This window comes from Chaetura pelagica, unplaced genomic scaffold, assembly GCF_000747805.2.
Source record: "Chaetura pelagica isolate M959 unplaced genomic scaffold, ChaPel_1.0 scaffold189, whole genome shotgun sequence".
Classification (NCBI taxonomy): domain Eukaryota; kingdom Metazoa; phylum Chordata; class Aves; order Apodiformes; family Apodidae; genus Chaetura; species Chaetura pelagica.
In genome coordinates, this window is record NW_009970716.1 from 2,407,345 (window position 1) to 2,427,161 (window position 19,817).

The following is a 19,817-nucleotide window of genomic DNA, read 5'->3' on the forward strand; positions in this document are numbered from 1 at the left end:
GAAAGAAAATAGATCGGCTGTTCGGCTGCACCGTTCTCATAAGATGCAGCGAGAAGCAGGAGATGAGATTTTTTTTATTATTTTTTTTTCTTTTAAGGTGTAAGATACTGAGATTCTGAACGCATATCTTTCTTCTCATGATGGCTTGGAGTTAAAAACCGCGTAGATCTTGATATGCAACCTAAATTTGGCATCAGGAAATGGGAAATTGCATCTTTAAGCAGAGTACAATCAAAAATGAATTACAATAAATCCTATATAATTGCATAGGTCATTCTCTTTAATGAGATTTTATTAACCTGACTGTCAAGCTTTTGAGTCAGGCAGATATTTTATCTTCTTCAACTGATAAAAGTGTCAGCTATAAACCACCATATAAATATTCATAAATCTACACATCTGTGGCAGCCTATCAGCATCATTCTTTTGGACATTAAAAGCATTCTAATTACTTTCTGTCTAGCAGAGCTGAAATGCTGCCTGTTATAGTATGTGCTTGGCAGGCATGATTGCTTTTGTTTGCCATCACAAATAGCAGCATCCTATTTTATATACTGATGGTCCAGAATATATTCAGGGTTTGACTGAGCAGAATGAATATTATGAAGCACCATCTGGTTTTGATAACATCGGGTATATTAACTCATCTGTTAATTTTTGACACATCATTGATTTATTTATTTAGAAAAATTGGATCCTGTTTTGGTATGTTGCTGTTTGCCTTTGTAACAAATGTGATGACATTTCCTCACTAAACAGAGAGATATGCTAGTTAATAGGATATATGGCTATGTTTTAATGCCTGTTTTTGCTCAGAAGCAGCCGTGTGCTGGATGAATTTGTCATGTCTTGTTACAAATAATTTGGGTAGTTTACTAAAAAAGTTTAATACTTGAATAGATTAACCTGAAAATTCACAGCTCTGATGCATAGTTCATGATCCATAGCAGGTCATCTTTTCTTTTTGTTGAAACTACTTCTTTTTTAAAATGCCTAAATGGTGGTAGCTGAGTATTTTTTGCGGCCCACAATCAAAACGCTGCTGATAAATGTGACACCTGCATTTCTTTACAGAAGCAGATTACGCCGTGGAAAACATTTAGCTGTCTGGTAGATGATATACAAGGCCATATTCACAGCAAAGCCCTCTGGGCTTTGATCTGCAGAAGTTTGGGCTTTCTCCTGCCTCTGTAGATTGTGCTAGCCAGGCGCTGGAGCAGGCTTCAGACTTTGCCATTGATTACTCCTGTGCTTAAAAAAAAGAAAAAGTAGTTAAAGTAGTTAAGGAAGTGCTGTTTGTTCACTGAAGTTCTGTGAAATCCCTGTCCTATCACCTGCACGCACAGGCTTTACTTTTACTTTAGGTTCCTCTGCGGGTTCCAACACACCCTTTTCTCAGCTAAGACTGAAGTACCAAGGGAAACAGCAGAAAACAAACAAAAAACTTGCTACAGTGTGCAGAAATGAGATTTTGTACAAGTTTTTACCAGAGGCTGGTAAAGCAAGAGGCAAGGTTTAGAGCTCCTGGGTATTGTTATCCCAGAAGTATAGATGCTCTGTTGAGCTGTGTGCCAGTCCTCCCTACGTGGTGATAGAGAAACACCAGGCGCCCTGTGGTGGAGGAGCTGTCATCCCAGTAAGCTGAGCAGGGAGCTGCTGAGTGTGAGCTAGTTGGGACCTTGGGGCTATATGTATGTGAAATACTTCCATCCTGTCATCCAGAGCCTTGAAATCCTCTTAACAAATGTGTGAGCCAGTTTAATAGCTCAGGCAGCTGCTGGCAAAGCAGAGCTGGGGTTTTGCCCTCTAGGAAGTGGGAGCCCTTGGGTCTGCTCCGCACACAGTCGCTCTGTGCTTTGTACAGTGCCTGTAGGGTCTCTGCCCACCCAATTCCTGGGTTGCCCACAGCAGCAAGGGGTGTGGGCTGAATCCTTTCCAGAACACCTCTTAGCCAGAGGTTCATCTCCCAAGTGGTGGGTGTTGCAGGGAGCAAACCATCCTTCCCTTAGCACATACTCATCCAGTTGCGGGTCCAGTGAGTTGTTCTCCATGAGGCAGACAGTCATCATTCATGACCTGCACAGTTTTCCAGCATAGTTTACCCATACCACTGGGCAGATGCTTACTTGAGTGGAGGGCTGGAGGGCTGTAGACCACAGTTTTGTAGGGATACCCATTTAGTAAGTTCAGTAGCAGAGATTCACCTCTTTCTGCTGATACCTCTTCACTCGTGAAGGCAACAGTGAAGCTAGTAAAAAAAGTTCCTGGGATGTCCAACTGTGCTAGCAACTTAAACACTTAATACAGTTGGTTCTTAATCTTCAAGCATGGCATTTCTGGCCCCTTGGGATTCAGAGCACCAACTTTGCCTTTGAGAGTGGGCACCTCAAACACAGCCACAAGTAAGGATGCTTCCGTATTTGCTAAGCTTTCCCTAATGGTTAAAGTTCTTGCCAAGAATGAATGGTTTCTTCCTTGGTCCCTCTCTAAGATACCATCCTGGCCTCCAGAAGAATTGCAGGAAAAGGGGTTAGGAGGAGGAAGAGCAGGTGTTCTCCACCCTGTGGCATGGTGAGGAAAGACCTAGCTTGAGATCCCATCCTGTAGGGGAAGATCTTGCATGAGAAATGTCATCTTACAATGAAAAATACAGAGTTACAGTGCAGTGCAAGCCTTCTCTCCCTTCTAGTGAGTAGTGGTTACTCTGATCACTGCTACTGCAGAAGAAGCCACACAAACAGGTGCATTCAAAGCACCATTCATTCTTCAAAGCAAAATTCATTCTTCATTAGTCTGTTCAGATTATTTGCCTGGTATGGAAACAGCATGCATTTTTGTTAGTATGTGCATTAAACAGTATCATAGACTACCAAGGAAACAAACCAAAGGGAAGTGTGAGGTAGACCTTACACCATGTCTTAAGATTTAAGCTTGACTTTCATGGATACCAAAGAAGAACAAAACTGTCTTAAAGCTGTTTATTCCAGTGCCAACAACCTGGCATGTTTAACATGACCAGTTAATAAAGCTCTGCCATGCCTGGACAGAAGAAAGTTTTTAAGTGAACAGAGAAGGTGAATATTGTTATTTTAGCCTTAACTGAGAAGTTTGGACTATCATCTAGAAGTAGATCTGTAAGATCAGTAGTGAAATGGCCAAAGATTTGTAGTCTTCATCAACTGGACTGTCTTGGTCATCTTCACACAAAATGTCTGTGAAGGCATCGCTTAGTCATGGGGACTGTCAAATGCTCTTGATTTTGTGATCCAAGCATAGGTATTTCAGCAGTGATCATATCTAAAAACATAATGACAAAATCTGTACACATGAACAAAAACACTTGGGGGGTACAGAGCTGCTGCCCTGGGATCTCAATTAATAATAGTTTTATAATCATTGAACAAACAAACACAAATCATCAGGTGAGGGGACTGAAACATTGCAAGGTGAGCAATGAGATGACTGAAATAGCTAAGGAGCCTGGACTTTGGAATCTTGCTGAAAATTACCTATGAATACATTCCCTGCAGGGGAGAATGTGTGGTATTCAGACCTACTCAATGGTTACAAAGATGACTTTTTAAACCAGCTGCCCAAGATTACAACAGAAACTATGGAGAAGCCACAACCTGAATCCAGACCCATTGAGACCCAACACAATGCATTCTTAATAAAGCTGACTGGTCCAAGTATTTAAAAGATCCTCAGGTGTAGGAAAAGCTGTTGTTAAACCTGCCCATCTTTCCAGACACCTTTTCTGACGCGTTGGTGTAAGTAATCAGTTTCAGAAGGTTGCTCTTAGTAAAACTTTGGGTTTTGTCCCAAAGAAGCCCTATAGTTTAGTATCAGTGAGAAAAAGATGCGAAGATGAATGCTATATCCAGGAGTTGGTACCTGGTATCTTCTGGTTGCTTGCACTTTCAAATAATCTAGTTAGGAATAGTTATACTTTTAGCAATATAATCCTGCTGTATTAGCACTGTGTGGGCCTGATCTGGCAAATCCACCTTCAGGCAAAAGTGTAGTTAAGGAGTTCTGTTAAGGCTAAAGACTCTGGGTTCTGAGACATTAGAATTACATGGTTGGTGGACATCATAATAAGGAAAAGGAATATCAGAATAGGACTTTAATAAACTGTTTACACTGTTTTAGTCCAGAGCAGTCTTTTCGATTGAATCTTCCTTTCCTAGAATATACATACAATATGTAACACAATTAAGAATCATAGATCGGTGGTTATTCAGCAGTAAGCATATAAAAAAACCATTTTGTCATTTCTTAGTGATTAGGTGTTGCACAGTGTTTGCATTTCTAATTATAGTTGGTCCATAACAACCAAAATCCTAGCATCTACAATATGTGCGGAACAGACAGCGTTTGTTTTTATTTTTTCTCCATCACAAGAAATTACCATAGTCATCATTCTCATCTAGGGTTGTTCAGACTGTGGGTATGTGTACCGTTACTGGTGTAGAAGTGGTTTCAAAGTGGTACCCACTTCAGCACAGAGCCAGATGTTTCTAGACTGTCTGTGGGGAGCATCCCTCACCATTGCTGCCAAGCGGTACCCACAAAGAAGCATTTTCTTTCTGCTGGCATTTCAAAATAGCCCTGCCTTGTTATGGCTTTCATTTTTATATCTTTGAGCATAGGTTAAAGTTAAGAAAAAAACAGTAATTGTTGTTATTGTGTCTTTGTAGTAGATCTGATATGGAACTGAAGTTTAAATCAATACTGTCATTTCTGTATAAATTTTCAGTTACGTTTTAAGCCATTATCACAGCGAATGTGCCTAATACATTCAATTTTACAGCAAAAATAATAATTAATTTTATCTTTACTGATGTTAGTGTGTATTACAGCATGCTTCAGAACTAGTATTTGAAATGTCAGGTTATTTTTTGCCATATTTTAGGAGAAACCATAATATTAGCATAACATATCTTAACACTAATCCTTTTTCAGTCGCTTCATTCATATTTTGTCCCCTTGCAACAAGGGTATGCAAGAATAAGTAACTGTTTTGTCAACAGGGACCATAATGATTAGAAAACGAACAGTAAATAAAACTTCAGGTCTGAAATCGGATTATAGGATTAAAATGAATGAAAAACTGCTCTGTAGTAGCATTGCAAAGTTCCAATCAATATCATCTTGTAATAATTTTAGAGGAAAAATGTTAGAAGAAATAAGGCAAAGAACACGCAACTTTAGGTTGTTATTGATGCCTGAGTTTCTTGATTTTCTTTTGGTTTATCAATGGGTCCCAGCTAGAAGGCTGCAACATCACCAGGATTCTGTTTATTTAATTTATATTGCATCTGTTGTGCTGGATTATTTTGCACTTGCATCTCAAAGGTTAAAGACAGCTGGCCTTATGTTAATGCAGTAAAAGGGAAGGAAGGACAGCAGGTACTGGGGCTACAGAACACCTGGCACCTCACCAGTACCCACTTGCAAAGTGGGCAGCAGTCCCTGTGCATTTCTACCCTTTTGAGTTTGTAGTGGGGATAGGGAGCATTGCTTAACCTTTTGGATCAAAGATGTGTTGGAGATACCTGCCCTCATTCAGCTGAGCCCATCTAGAAGGCTGGTACCACTCATTAGCACGTGAGGTGGATTGCAGTCCTTCACATGGGCTCTCTCTGCTTGGCCCTGGGCAGCCACATAGCCCTGTACTTCTCCAGTCCTTGCTCTGTCCACCTCACATCCCTGTTCTTACAGTTAAGTCCTCCAGAGATCACATCTTCTTGGTTTTTTGCTGGGGGGATGACTTTGGGCTGTGTTCAGACTGAAAGCATTTGTATGCTGCTGCAGCCCTGCCCTCTTTGCAGACATCTGGAGGATGGTAAAAACACAAATTAGTGTTGTTTCAAATATTTTTCAGGCCAGCTGTGCTAACCTCAGCATGAAGTAGATTTTCCACCAGAAGGTGTATCTGCTGGATCATGGAGAAGTACCATGAGAAGTGCCACCTCTTAATTCTGAATGTTTCTTTTCTTTACGTATTATCAGTATGATGAGGTTGTGTTTTTGTCTCTAGTGATGAAGTTAAGATAAATGAAGGTCTGAGGTGCTTAGCTTCATGCATCTGTAGCAGGTTGCCTTTTCAAAAGTAAATGCATTTGTCACTTTCTAAAAGTCAAGCCTGCCTGAGAAGAGCTCTCCAAAATTGGCAGCTTAGACCTACCAGTCTTTTTTTTCATCTCATGCAAAATGTTAGTTTCATCTTTTTAAACACCTAGAGGAACTGAGCTATGAATAGCCTAAAAATTATTTTAAAGGCATTATTTTTACTGGGGAATTTAACAGGTTGTACCATGAATGTCTTGGTCATTTTCCACCAGGGTCAAAGAACTGTTACAGTGGCTTAAGTTATATATACATAGACACTGCAGAAGTGATCCATCCTACTGTGTGGGTTTGGGTTGTAGCTGCTGTTGCTCCATGAGACATGACGCCTTCTGGCATTAGAGGCAAGGCTGACTAGATGCTGCATGGCATCTTTGCCCTACTTCCAGAGCTGAGCTGCTGCCTCCAGAAACTGCTGCACAACCCCACATAGAGTTTCCTGATAAGTCTAGGGCAGCTTCAAGAACTCTGCACTGCTGTCCACTGTATGGGGATGCTGGCCTTACCCACAAATTCATAGGGGGTCAGCAGGACAGAAAAAATTCCTTCTCTGACCAGAGGAGCTTCGTGCTTTACATTTGATGTTTTTCTTGCTGTAAGGAGAGGGTTTTGTGCTTATCACTCTTGAGTTGTACTTGGACATATCTGGAACCTTAAAGCAAAAGGAACAGAACCAAAGTCCACAGAATTGGGGATGGGTCATGTGAAGTGTCCCACACCCAATGTCAAGCAAGTGCAGCAAAGATGAAGGGGAAACAAAACAAAGCTTGGAAGCCTTGTTGGAGAGGAGCAGTGCATAGGATGGAGGTGTAGTTCAAAGTCCTGCAAATACGTACAAGCTCTGCCCACCACCAGCTGGAAATAGGCTGCCAGAGAAGTACTTACTTAACTTTTATTTGTAGCAGATTGGACAGAACTTATATTTTCTTCCCCATTTTCCTGTCTTAATCCCTCTGAAAGAAGATGGCAGTAAGAAGTGACTATCATCACAATGCATTTCTGATTAACAGCAAGGGCACAAGGGCACTCTCAAAATAGAAGCAAAGTCGGGATTGTTTTAAATCACAGTGTTGCAGAAGTATTAAAGCAGAAGCCATAATTTTAATGTGTTCTGAAATAAAATGCATGCTACTGTGAACAGTTGTGTACATTCATCTAGCTACTGCTGCCTGGCATAGCCTTTCACATTAGGTTTCTGTGATTCATCTTTTCTTTTGTTTCAGAGAGTCGAATGATTCTGGATGCCTTTGCCCAACAATGCAGCCGGGTTCTAAGTCTCTTAAATTGTGGTGGAAAACTACTGGACAACAATCACTCTCAGTCCATGATTTCTTGTATAAAGCAGGAAAACCCAAATTATAGTGAAAGACAAGAGCAATGTCAGCTTGGGAAAATGGTCCATAGTCAGACGTCAGACATTTTAGACATAGAGATGCAGTATATGCAAAAGAAGCAACAAACCTCAGCCTTTCTGAGAGTTTTTACTGATTCCCTTCAGAACTATTTGCTTTCTGGGAGCTTCCCTTCTCAGAACACCTCGTCAGTAAATGATTTTAGCCATTTGGCAGATGTGGATCCACTTTCAACCTCTCCAGTACACACTTTAGGTGGATGGACATCTCCAGCAACATCTGAATCTCATGGTCACCCATCATCTTCTACACTTCCAGAGGAGGAAGAGGAGGAAGAGGAAGAAGGTTACTGCCCTCGTTGTCAAGAGCTAGAGCAGGAGGTAATTTCATTACAACAAGAAAATGAGGAACTTCGTAGAAAATTGGAGAGCATTCCAGGTAAGTAATCCCCTGCCATATAATATTGTCAATCGTTTATAAAAATAATTTGGGTAATAGTTTCTCTTTAAGTTTTAGTTGGTTTTAAGGTTGCGATCATTGTAATCCAACACTGGACTTTCTCTCCAACCAAAATTCCTATAGCTGTGCCCACTGGAAAATTATCTGCTGGTATTCATCCAAATTAATACTGAGTCCTAGACTAGTGAGCTGTGTTCAGGATGGGATATACTTGTAACTCCAAATTTAAAACATCAGGTGGTTTGTGACAGTAATTTCACACATAGATGTTTTTATACGTAACTCTCTTATCTTGTTCTTTAAGTGACATTGCAGCTTATAAACTTAGTTCCTGTTTGGGGCTCTGTTTTTTGGTTACTTAAAAGAAACTATTCTAAACAAACAGATTTGGCTTTGACTGTGAACAATATGTCTTAAATTCATGTTAGCTCAGTGAGAAGCATAAATACATCTCCTCCCATTCGTCTTCAGATAAAACCTGAAAAAGAATCTTGACAGGTTGTCCATTTCAGCAATACCTAGCAGCCATTGGAAGCAAGAAAACAGACAGAAAAACCCCGTCTAATGGAAACTCCCTCTTGTGAAAAACTTACCTTGCCCCTTAAAACGTAGGGCTTCCCGCTGTTAGGGTGCACCAAGATACTTGAAGAGTGATACTGTACAAGAGCAAAGTCTCTTGGACCCATATCCTCTAAAGTTTAAGCACAGGCAAAAATACACTTCAAAAATAATACTAAAAGTAAATTGGAATTGAGGAAAGAAAATAAGTATACAACACACTTCTGACATATAAACACTAGGGAGCTACACCTCTGCTAGCTAAAGTTTGAGGTACTCATGGTAGATCCGTGCAGAGTTGATTGAACTAATCCCTAAATGACAGAAAAACACAGATAATATAGCAGGGGCTGCAAGAGTGAAAATACTTCAAAGCTGCTAACTATGCAGAAAGGAAGAAGGCAGTAACCAACTAACTCTCCACTCTTGTAGGTTCAGTAGCAAAATCTGAGCAAAAACCAGGCAGCAGTCTTCATAATTCTTCTCCCCAGCTATCTGTGATGTATTCTCCGTTGTTTTACACTGCATTTTTCTTTTGTGCATTGGTCTGTAGGGGTTCTAGCAAATCCCATAAGCAACATTGTTCAGTGCAGAGAAAACCCAAAATGTGTACTTTCTCCACCCCTCCCAAAATCTGGAGTCACCATAACTTGTGCACTCTCCCTGGATTATGTAGTGGAAACACTGTGTGGCAGGGAATTGTGTGGACTTCAACTCCTGTTGAGTCCTAGTTTCAGGTCTGTAAAACTGAAAATTGTAATTGAAGTCCATAATCTGACCTACAGCTTTCTATCAGTCACCTATATTGAAGCAAGTGATCTTTTTTACTTTGACTAAAACATACATAACTACTATTTGATCCAAGTAATACCTCAGAACACCTGAGTTGGAGGCTCTGGTGAGCAGTGGCTGTACCTCTTACCCTGGCACCCGACTCCAGTAGTTAATTACACTGGTGAAAACGTGTGCCTTATTTGCTGCCTGACTATCTGAAATCAGCTTCTAGCCATTGATTTATATACAGTCCTCCACTGAATGAAGTGCTGTATAGGACCTGGTACTTTGTCTGGTTGAAGGTACTTACGGGCTGAAAACTGGCTTAATTTCCATTTTAGATAAACTAAGCTTTTTAATACACTTCAAATGAGTTGAATCTTTCTTTACAGCTCTTTTCTCCCCTTCTGCTCATTTCTTTACAATTTGGGCACTAGAAATAAGGTGCAGTGTGTTTTATCTGCCTGAGCAAAGGTGAATAGTCTCTTTGTTCCCACCCAGGGTTGCTCTGGTCATTTGGCCACAGGTCAGGTGGCTGAGCTGCTCGTTCTGTGTGCCTTGCTTCCTAGACTTGGGTATTTTGTGTTTGGCTGTGTTCATTTACTAGGTGATCTCTAGTGCTTTGGCTGCTCTGTTTGCCCAATTTTTTCTGGTTCACCAGTTTGTGTATCATCCAGAATGTTTTTGATTGTTTTTAAATTAACTTGGTGGTCCTGTTGTGTGGCATTGAGCCTGCTGTCCAAGCCATGCTAGAAACACATTCGTTCATGATGATTCCTCTAATGACAAATAACTTGAGATGTCAGTAGCAGGCTCTTAGTCCATGTATGCTCTAGTCTGCTGATGTTATGTGTTGCTGGTTTTGCAATCAGATAACTCATGGTAGGAAGTTAAATGCCCTTCAGGAGTCAAGATATATTACATCTGTTCAACCCGACTATTTCAGGCGAACCTATAATCTCATCAAAGAATAACAATCAGGTTAGTCTGACAAGATCCGCTGTCCCTAAGACAGTTTTGGCTGGCATTAATTATATTCATATTCTGTAGTTCTTAAGTCAATTGAATCCTGTTGTGATTGCCTGTATTTTGCTAGGATTAATGCCAGGCTAAGCAGCCAGTGTTTACCTGAGTCATCACAGTTACCCTTCATCTCCCTTTAAAAGAGAGATAAACATATGTAAGCATAGTTACTTTCTACCCCCTAGGAGTAATGAAACATCTTGTTAAGAGTGTATCAAAGGAAGCAAACATAAAATAAATGTGGAAGGATGTATGACTTTATCAGCCAACATGAAATCGTCATCAGATAGATCAGCTGCTGTCTGGATGACGTATACAAATAGGTCTAGAGTGACCCATGATGTTGGGGAAGCGTTTAAGAGCCACAGAAGGTGCCCTCGGATTTTGCTACATGGTAGGACAGAGGTCTGAGCTCCCCAGGCAGTCCCTCAGCCACCACTGAGCAAGGTTAATAAAAAATCAGCTAGAGGCAGTATCTGATTATTTTTGTCTCTAATGTTGATTTTGTTCCAGTGAACTTCTGCTACCAAAGAAGCCAACAGAAATTTTTCTGTGACTGGAAATGCCCATCTCTGTATGCAAACCGGTGCATATCTTGTTCTCTGATCATTCCTCTTTTTTTGCCCATCAAGATGTTGCGTGCCTTCGGAGGGAGCCAGAAGGCCCTTTGTGAGGGTTTCAGTGTCATTTACCACTGTCTATCACATCAGAGTCATCTTAGAGTACAAACTTTATTGTCTGCACATTCATACACCTCATGCTGGGCATCCAAGGGGCCAGGCAAGGCCATCAGTGCAGCGCAGAGCAACTGTGGAGGCAGCTGGATGAGCATGGTGGCTGCCATGCTCTCCCATCTAGCAGATGAAAGACCAGAGTTTTTTTGGATGTGTTTTTCCCTCTTATCCTTGGGGGAGCTGGGCCAGAGCTGCTGGGTGAGGCTGGCCGGGACCATGCAGGTGGGGGGGATGTACACTGTACCCTCCTGATGGGCACCATAGCTTGCACTGAGCAACTCTGTCAACCCCTTCCTTCTGCTCTGTAACCATCTATGAATTGTTTTATCCTTTTTCTGAAGTACTTTGCATTTCTTTCATTTTTTTTTTCTTTTTTTTACTTTCCATATGCAAAAGCCCTTTTAAAATCCATGAGAGTTTGCAATCTAAAAATAGTTACTGCTGTGCATCTCTGCCTCTAGCTCTGCAAAGCACCATTTGTATGGCTCACAAAGAGAGTACTGGGAAGAACAGTGGTTTTTCAGCATACGTAAAGGCAACAACTTTTTTTTTTTTTTTTAACAATTATTACAGAAGAGACATTCTCCTGTAGCTTTTGGACACAGACAGTAAGATTTTTCAGGACTCTGCCCTGTTGCTATAAAGTCCTCCAGTCCTGTAGGATCTTTTTGCCCAGAGCCTAGCATCACTCTTTGGCAGATCATCAGTGGAGAAAATTATTACATGTGGTAAATAGTGCATATGTTTTAGTTGTTAGTCTGGTATTTTTTTCAGAAAAAGTATCCATTTGATTTGACTGAAACAACACTTAAATATGTGTGAAATCTTAATTGTTTCAGCTGTGGAATAAATGGAAAAAAATACATATTTCAGTGCTTTAGTCTTGGAACAATGTGATTTTTTGCAACTTGTGCAGTTTTCCCCCAATATTTTTTTTTTTCTTAGACAAAATCATTCATCAAACATTTTTGCTATCCAGTTCAACTGAAGAGAAATATTTTCATTCAGTGTGGTTTTTTTGTCTTGTTTTTAAAGATTAGATAATTCTTGGAAGGAGTTTGGCGAACTTATCATTGTCTCTTTAGGGATTTGAGACCGTCAGAAACAGAGCTAAGTAATCCATCTATACAAGGAGAAAAGTGTCTCCTAATCTCTTTCCTCTGTATAAAAATTACTGGGGCTATGATACATTCCCCATAGTAAAATTAAAGACTTATTTGTGAAACTGAATCTAAGACCTGGATTTAGACCATGTAATATGTAAGGATATTAAGCAGTTCTCCCTTGCTATTGTCAGTGTGATTCCCTCAGAGTTTTTGACCTAAAAGGGGGAAAATATTTCCAGGTGGTTAAAACAAAGGCCAGGGATAATGAGTGAAGATTTCCCTCCTGATGCTCCCAGCTTTGCTGCATGCTTGCAGGCAAAGCAGCCTGTAAATAGTGAAAATGTATAAATAAGCAGTGTGTGATAGATACAGTCATTATTCTTAACCTCCTTAGCCTGGCAGCAAAAAGTACTCCAGCAAATAGCAGAAGGATGGGGGTGGAAAACCTCCTCAAATGTATAGAGATGATGGCCTATAGAGATGGTCTTCACGGTGGTTGGAAGTAGCCAAAACAAAGTGAGATTTGCAGGTGGAGTTAATATCAATGTAATTGAAAAAGTCAGATTAGTTTTCCAGGAGGTTTTGTGAGCCCAAGACTTGACTCTTTTTCCTGACTATATCAGATAATCTAATGAAAGATACTACTTTTCCCTGCAAATCCTCTCTCTATACTTCCAGTGCATCATGTATCCAAAGAGCCTACCATAGCTGCACTGTAGATAAAGCAGCCATCAAGGGTTGTGACGAACACTTTTTCATTCCCCTTTTTTTTTGTCCTTCTGCTTGATGTTCACATTTAACCACTTGTTTAGTTTCCCTTGATGTTACCGATGTTTTGGTCTGATCTCTGGCCCCATTCTGCTGTTCAGCTTCAAAGGGTGAAGTTACTTGGGGAAGGGAGAGCCTCAAGCGCAGTCGTCCAGTGTTTGGCACCAGAACCCCTTTGAATTTGCAGCTCAGTTGTGGTGGCAGCTTGGAGGCGCCAGCTTAGTTTGCTAAACCAGCCTAAGTACAAAAACTTATTGTAACAAGTAACTGCTGCAGACCAGGGCTTCATTAATTAGTTTTTTTCCACTCTTCTGGGTAAAAACCTTTGAGAACTTTGGGAGGGCAGGTTTCTTTGCCTACCTTGTGGAGCAAAAGCTGGTGGGGGTTTTGTGAATGGCTGCAGTTCAGCCTGGCAAAGCTGAACTGCCGGGTCTCAATTTCGGATTATTTTTTGCAGGTCAGGACTTGCCATTTTAGTGACACAGACTGCTGTCCCAACTCCCAAGAGACTCCTTGGTTTCTCTGTTAGTTATCAGCTGTATAAATATGTAGAGAAGTTTTAACAGGAGAATCCCCTGTCCTGAAGACCTCACAGATGAAAGGGAGGGCAAGAAGAGGTACCTTCTGTTAATTAGGAGGAAAGTGAAGGAGCACAGCCCAAAATACAAGCCACAGGAGCATGTGACAGCATTGCTTAAATGAAATGTACAGTTGCCTTGGTTTTGTCTCTTTCTTCTGCTGTCTAGGAGGTGTACATGCCAGGGCTGTATGGAGGGGGGACGGGGGACATTCTTCTTTCAGGAGGAAACATTTTTGCAAAAGAAAATGAAAATAAATAGAATGGCTTTTCAGATGCAGATTAACAGAAGTAAAATGGTTTTCCACTCCACCTGGAAAACACAACTGAGAGGGATTTTTAAAGTAATGGGATATTTGCTGTAATTTTTTCTCTGCTCCCTGCTTTTGGTAGGCACAAGAAGTCAGTTAGGCAATCTTTAACACCCTTCTGTGTGTAATGTCAGTTCTTCTGCTGTCTGCTCTCATTAAAAATGAGTGCTAGTTTTATTTTACCATCTAATTACAAACATACAAATTTGTAGGGTCTTCAGCACCAAGATCAGTTCCTCTTTACTAACCCACATCTCTCCTTGCCCCTCACTCTTTTGCCAGCTTACTGCACCCCAACAACTTGCCTTCACAGCCTGTCCATGCAGCTTTCACTGGCTTTCAGCTGACTATTGAAATAAATGAGCGTATGAGCTGAAATGATCCAAGTTGTGTTATACTGCACAGCTTGTACAAATCTCAGGCAGAGAAGGCAGCTCTGTTAATGTTATAAGAAATTCACAGTGCCATCTAGTTCTTCAGCAGGTTCCCTATCATTTGTTACATCTTTTTGACAGTTGAGCATCAATTTAGAAATGCCCTGCAATGAACTCTGAGTGAAGCATCACTCAAGGTCAAGCAAAGGAGGATGCATGGCAGTGCTGAGCCGGTCTTAACTAGCAGCTGCTGGCCTGAGCGGATGGGTCTAGATATACACCCTTCCCAATTTTCCTCCTCACTGGCAAGTCAGTAGTAAATGGTCTTGAGTGCTAAGGGGTTCATCTTGTACTGTGCAAAGCACCAGGAGGAATACTAGCTAGTGTGGGCTACAGAGCACATCTCATTAATGAGCAGGATAACCAAATTTCTTACTGTCTGCTTATGGGGGCTGAGGCCAAAGCAGGGAGACACACTGCTTCCCTGGGGATGATCCATCCCTTCTCACAAAGGCTGTCTGATGACATGGGAGAGTTTGGAGATATACCTTATTTTCATTGGAGTCACACCTTTTTTACAGCAAGCCCATGTATCTCCTTATAGCACGGTGCTTTGGCAACATAAACCCCCTGAAGCATGTTACACTGGAAGCCGCAATTTAGGGAGGATATACGAGAACCCTCGTTGTGACACATACCAGTACAAGTGGTTGTGTCCCAATAACATTTATAATGAGCAAAAACCCAGCCCAAATCAAGAACAGAGATGTTTCTGGCACTTCATAAAATTTTGGAAAGAGTTATCAGAACCAAAGGTTAAAAAAAAAAAAAAGAAAAAAGGGTGTGATAATTGGGAAACATTAAAAGTATATTGCTGAAGGCCTCAAAAGACTAGGAAGAAAAGTTCCATGGTGGTTACAAACCAACCAGTTTTAGTGGGAAAGAGAAGTAACAGTGAGGAGTGTAGTAAGTGGAGCAAAGAGGAAGTTGATGGTGATGAGTAAAAAGCAGAGGTTAGGATCTCTGAAAAATCAATACTTTTCCAGAGGATCTGGAGCACTCTGTGGAGGAGACATTCTTTCCCTGGCAAATATAAGGAAAAATATTGAGTCCATATTGAGGTAGTAGGCTTTGTTAGTAATTTGGAATTGTTCATGGAGTATTTTTCTTCTGGTGCTCATGAGGAGTAAAATGGTGCAGTCACACCACCATGCAATGATGATGATAAGCAGGTAGAAATATTTTCCATTGCCAGAGTGACTCTGAGTGCTAAGCACACATTCAACAGCAGCTTCACATGGGAACCTCAGCTGTCTGCCACAACTCCCTGCCATGCCATGTCAGAACAAATGAAGAGCTTGTTGGTCAGTGCCAGAATTGCTGGCCTTTGTAAAATTGATAAAGAGATGCTGATTCCAGCCCAAGTTGTAAGATGGAGTGGTTCAAGAGTGGAGTTAGGAGTCTCAGAGAGATCAACAGGAGAGCTGCAACACAGGCCATGAAGAGCAGTAACACAGTGCTTGGACACACCAGCTTTTCATCCCTGAGTGCTCATCAACCTATTACCAAAAGCATTAGGCAGCTGCTACCTCAGCACGATATTTTCAAACCCAGGAGATTTGGACAACTCACTTCCAGAGCTAAACAAAAGTGCAGGTGGACAAAGAGGACTCTGACTATGATTTTATTTATGTTTTGGAATATTTGGGATGCTCCAGAAGACTGAAAGGTGCAAATACTGTATTACTGTTTTTCTTTAAAAGGACACATGAGATGTCACTCATGACTGTAGGCTTGTTGGCCTGAGCCCAGACAAACTAATTGCACAGCTGATGCTGGCTTCATTTATTAGAGTACTAAAAGAGAACAATGGAATTAGTACCAGGCAACATCTTGCCAAATTATAGTTTTGATGAGATGAAAAGTTTGGTTGATGAGGGTATCACAGATATTCAGGGTGTTAGATACTACAAAAAGTGATTTTAAAAATATTTGTTTTCAGGAAATTGCCATGATGCAGATTAATTTCTGGAGGGATTCTTGATGAAACCTTTCACAGCCTATGTTTTTAATACTTTCATTGGTGAAAGAAAGCATAGTCACTGCTCACATCTTGCAAGCAATGCAGAAATAGCAGTTGAGTGAGGAAGATGTGAAGTGACACACCCAGCCTAACTTGGCTCCGCGTTGCCATGTATTGAGGCACAGAGAACATTGGTGCTACTTGGTTTCAGGCCCTGGGAGGTGGACACCTAGAAAGGCTTTAGGAGGACACGGTGGCTGAGTATTGATGCACCAAGTAGCCAGAAGGACAGGTGTGGTCTTTGGCTGTAGAGATGTGTGTAGGTGCAGCTTTTAGCTGTAACAACAGGCCAAAGGTAGAATCTGCATCTGGGAAATGGTGATCTGAGTTGTACTGTGTTTCACCCGCTGATGCTGTCTAGTGCAAAGAGGATTTAGCCTCAGGAGCTATTGCACTGTGTGGCAGGTCAGACTGAGAGATCACGCCCTGGCTTTTGTCATTGGCACAGGCGGTGGTCCCCGCGCTGTTCAACTGTTAATTAAAAATTAGGATACTCCACAGGGAAAGCTGTGACAAGCTATGCTGAAGAAGCATTGTTAGAGCATACAGATACCTAGAATAACTGTGAAGTCTTAAAACTTGGATCTATAAACAACGAAGATCTGCCACCTCTTACACTTGTCCTGCTTAGTCCCTGCTTCACATCTTAGCAAGACCAGCCTGGCCCAGCATTCTAAGTCCCCCATAGCACCTTCTCCTTGTCCTTTAGCTCCTGGAAAGAGCTTGCTCTTCATTTATTGCAGGCCAGGTTACTTTGCCACTTGCAGTGTCTTTTCTGAGTTGCCAGCACTTGAAGAAAGTAAAGGTTGTGAAAACTTCTTCCTATTGCCTTCCTCCAGGCCTTTTACTAAATCATAACAAGCAAGTGTTATTTTGACATTAGCTTCTTTCCCTTTGAGTGTAGTAGGCACAGAACCCTGTTGGTGTTGCCAGTGATAGTAGGTACATGCATAAGAATGCAGAGAATCCGCTCTCAGGGTTATGATCTTGTTAACTCTCTAGAGACCACATGAAAGTCAATGAAATACAAAATAAGTAAGCTAGTAGGTTTAAATTATTTTTCATACTCATAGTTGGGATCTGCAGGCTCTTACAAAGTTACATTTGCTACAGGTTTTGAAGGAAGCAGTTCCTCTTATCTCTCAGCAAAGAGAATATTTGCAGAGCCATAAGAGGGACACAGAAAAAAAATGGAAGCTTTGACTCTCAGTCTCATGCTGCCCTCTTTTAGGCTTCGGTTAATGCAGTAGCCCAAGAAGCTGGCTTTGCAAGGAGCATCTGGGGTTTGAATGGCTGAGGTTATTTGTATCAAGAGCAGACAGTGTGATGTGCAATGACAAGTCAAAAGCACTCAGAGTTATCCAGTCACTAGAATGACTACAAAATCATACAATTTTGTGCTCTAAACATCACTGCTTTTATGAAGATAGAAGTGTTTATAAGCTTCAGCCAGCTTTTAGTACCTCCATATTTCTCACTGGTAATGAGAAAGCACTTTATCAGAACAATACAGTTAAAGTACGTTGTGTACTGTGGACACAACAGGTTAAATAGTTTCCTGTTGTCTTCCCGTTTGTGCCCTATACTTTTGGAAGAACATTGATAAATGCATCCTTGGATAGCCTGAAGTGAAATTACTGTAGGTAAAATGCCATCCCCCTGTGAGATCAGCTTCTAAAAAGTAGAATTTTTTGATGCATTATGTTCTGTTCCCTTTCAGGCCCTACGTTGTTCCACATAATTACAGGTAATAGTACCAAGTATGGCTGAGAGCCTTCAGGTCATCACCAGGTACTTTTGCTAATAGAGATAAACAGAAAAGCAAGTGCAAACTTCACAGACTGTTTTGAGCACAGCTTCATGTGGACTAAAGAAGTCTAAAGCTTCCAGGTACTGCTAATGCTTTGACAACTGTCTCCTCAGTGAGCTTGCTGAACAAAAAGCAACACATTTAGGACAGGAAAAGGATGTTTCGCAAGTATCTCTGATTTTCCAGGGATCACTCAGCTCTCCTCCAAGTCCAACTAGGGCATCTTTCCTGTAGTAGAACAACCACCCATCATAGCCTCTTCTTGTCACAAGATTTCTGATGCTGCTGGGGACAGCGAGCCTTCATGAGTCTCTTTTTTTGTACATCTGTTTAAGCCGACAGTAACCTGTGCATAAGAGTTCCTAGCTGAAGTTTCCTTTTGAACATTGCAGACAGCAAACACAGAGTGTAAGAAAAGGATCTCAAAACACAATCTTATCCTTCAGCCCATCCACATGGTAAAAAATACAATCTTTTGTTTTTCCCACATATGCTTTCCTATATATAAAAATGCAGAGGCGGGGAGGGAGCCAAATCCTTTTCTTGCCACACCTGCTTACAAGTATCCAGTGTACTAAAATGTTGCCTGTGGTTATTTTTCCCCTTTATTCCATGTAAGAACTTGTATTGAATTTTTTGATTGCTGCTGTATGCTGAATACACAGCTCTCATTACAGGAAGGCCACAGAGAACATGTTGAGACTATTAAGCTTGACTGCCCTTCTGACTTACTCGTAATTGAAACATTTTCTAAAACTGTCCAGTGATACTTAAAAGGGATTTCTTTTCTCCTAAAAAAAGAAAAAAAAGAAAGAAAAGAAAAAGGAAAAAAAAAAAAAAAGAAAAGAAAAGCAATGTCTGGGCTCTCCTGCTCATATGGCAGTGTCACTGTGTAGCAGCTACACTACAGACACTGGCCTGGTCTGGCAGTCAGTAGTGAAGTCACTGGGGAAAGAAACAGGTATAGGTCTGGTGAAATGCAAACTTTTGCCTAATGCTTAACCTCCTAAGCTCCTATGGCAGAGTGGGATACATCAAATGAAATTATAAAGGAATTTATTATTCACAGCAAGCACTTTGTTTGACTTCTGCATGTGGACTACTGGATGTAGCACCACTTAGCCTTGAGTGAAGAGTTTGTTTTGCACAAAGGAAGGGTGTTTTGCACCCTGCCTGCCTAGAAAGTGGCATCGTTGCTGCTATGCAGTGTCAATGCCTGCAAAAGAATGCAAAATACCTGTAAATCCTACCTGGAGACGTTCTCAGTGATGTCAGTGCTTGCTTTCAGATTGCCAGCTAAAGACAATGCCCAAAACACTACATTTTGCCAAGTGTAAAGGCTGAATGCCAAGAAATAATACAAGAAAAAAAATAAAAAAGGAACACTGGAATACTTTTTCTGAATTTTTAGCTGAAGCTCAGATTATATCTGAATATTTTACAAAAACAACCTATAAAAAATGTGAGTGTGATAAGATACCTTCAAAATTATGCTTAGTCTTTCACAAGTCAGTTGTAATGTTGGAATAATATATGTTTAATTCTCCTATGACGTTTCAGGCTCATGAGAAGAGCACTGTATCTCAGAAATACTCCAGAGTTAATCAGGGATGTGGCAGCATCTGCCTAAGAGAGACCCATAATTGAATCATCCCTAATTAACCTATCACCTCAGCAGAAGGGGATAGGATGTTGCTACCACTACTGAAATGGATTATAGTGAAGGGAATGGAAAAGGGGGAGGATGAGGGAAAGA

General features: G+C 41.0%; 1 protein-coding gene across 1 annotated transcript in view; it reads left to right on the plus strand.

Annotated features, from left to right (window-relative positions):
• Positions 1–6,454: 6,454 nt before the first annotated feature.
• Positions 6,455–19,817, plus strand: part of BEND4 (BEN domain containing 4) — a 21,545-nt gene continuing 8,182 nt past the window's right edge. Inside the window, exons 1-2 of the mRNA XM_010006147.1 lie at positions 6,455–6,476; positions 7,356–7,922. Coding sequence (XP_010004449.1) covers positions 6,455–6,476; positions 7,356–7,922 — 589 coding nt within the window. The remainder of the gene's footprint in view (positions 6,477–7,355; positions 7,923–19,817) is intronic.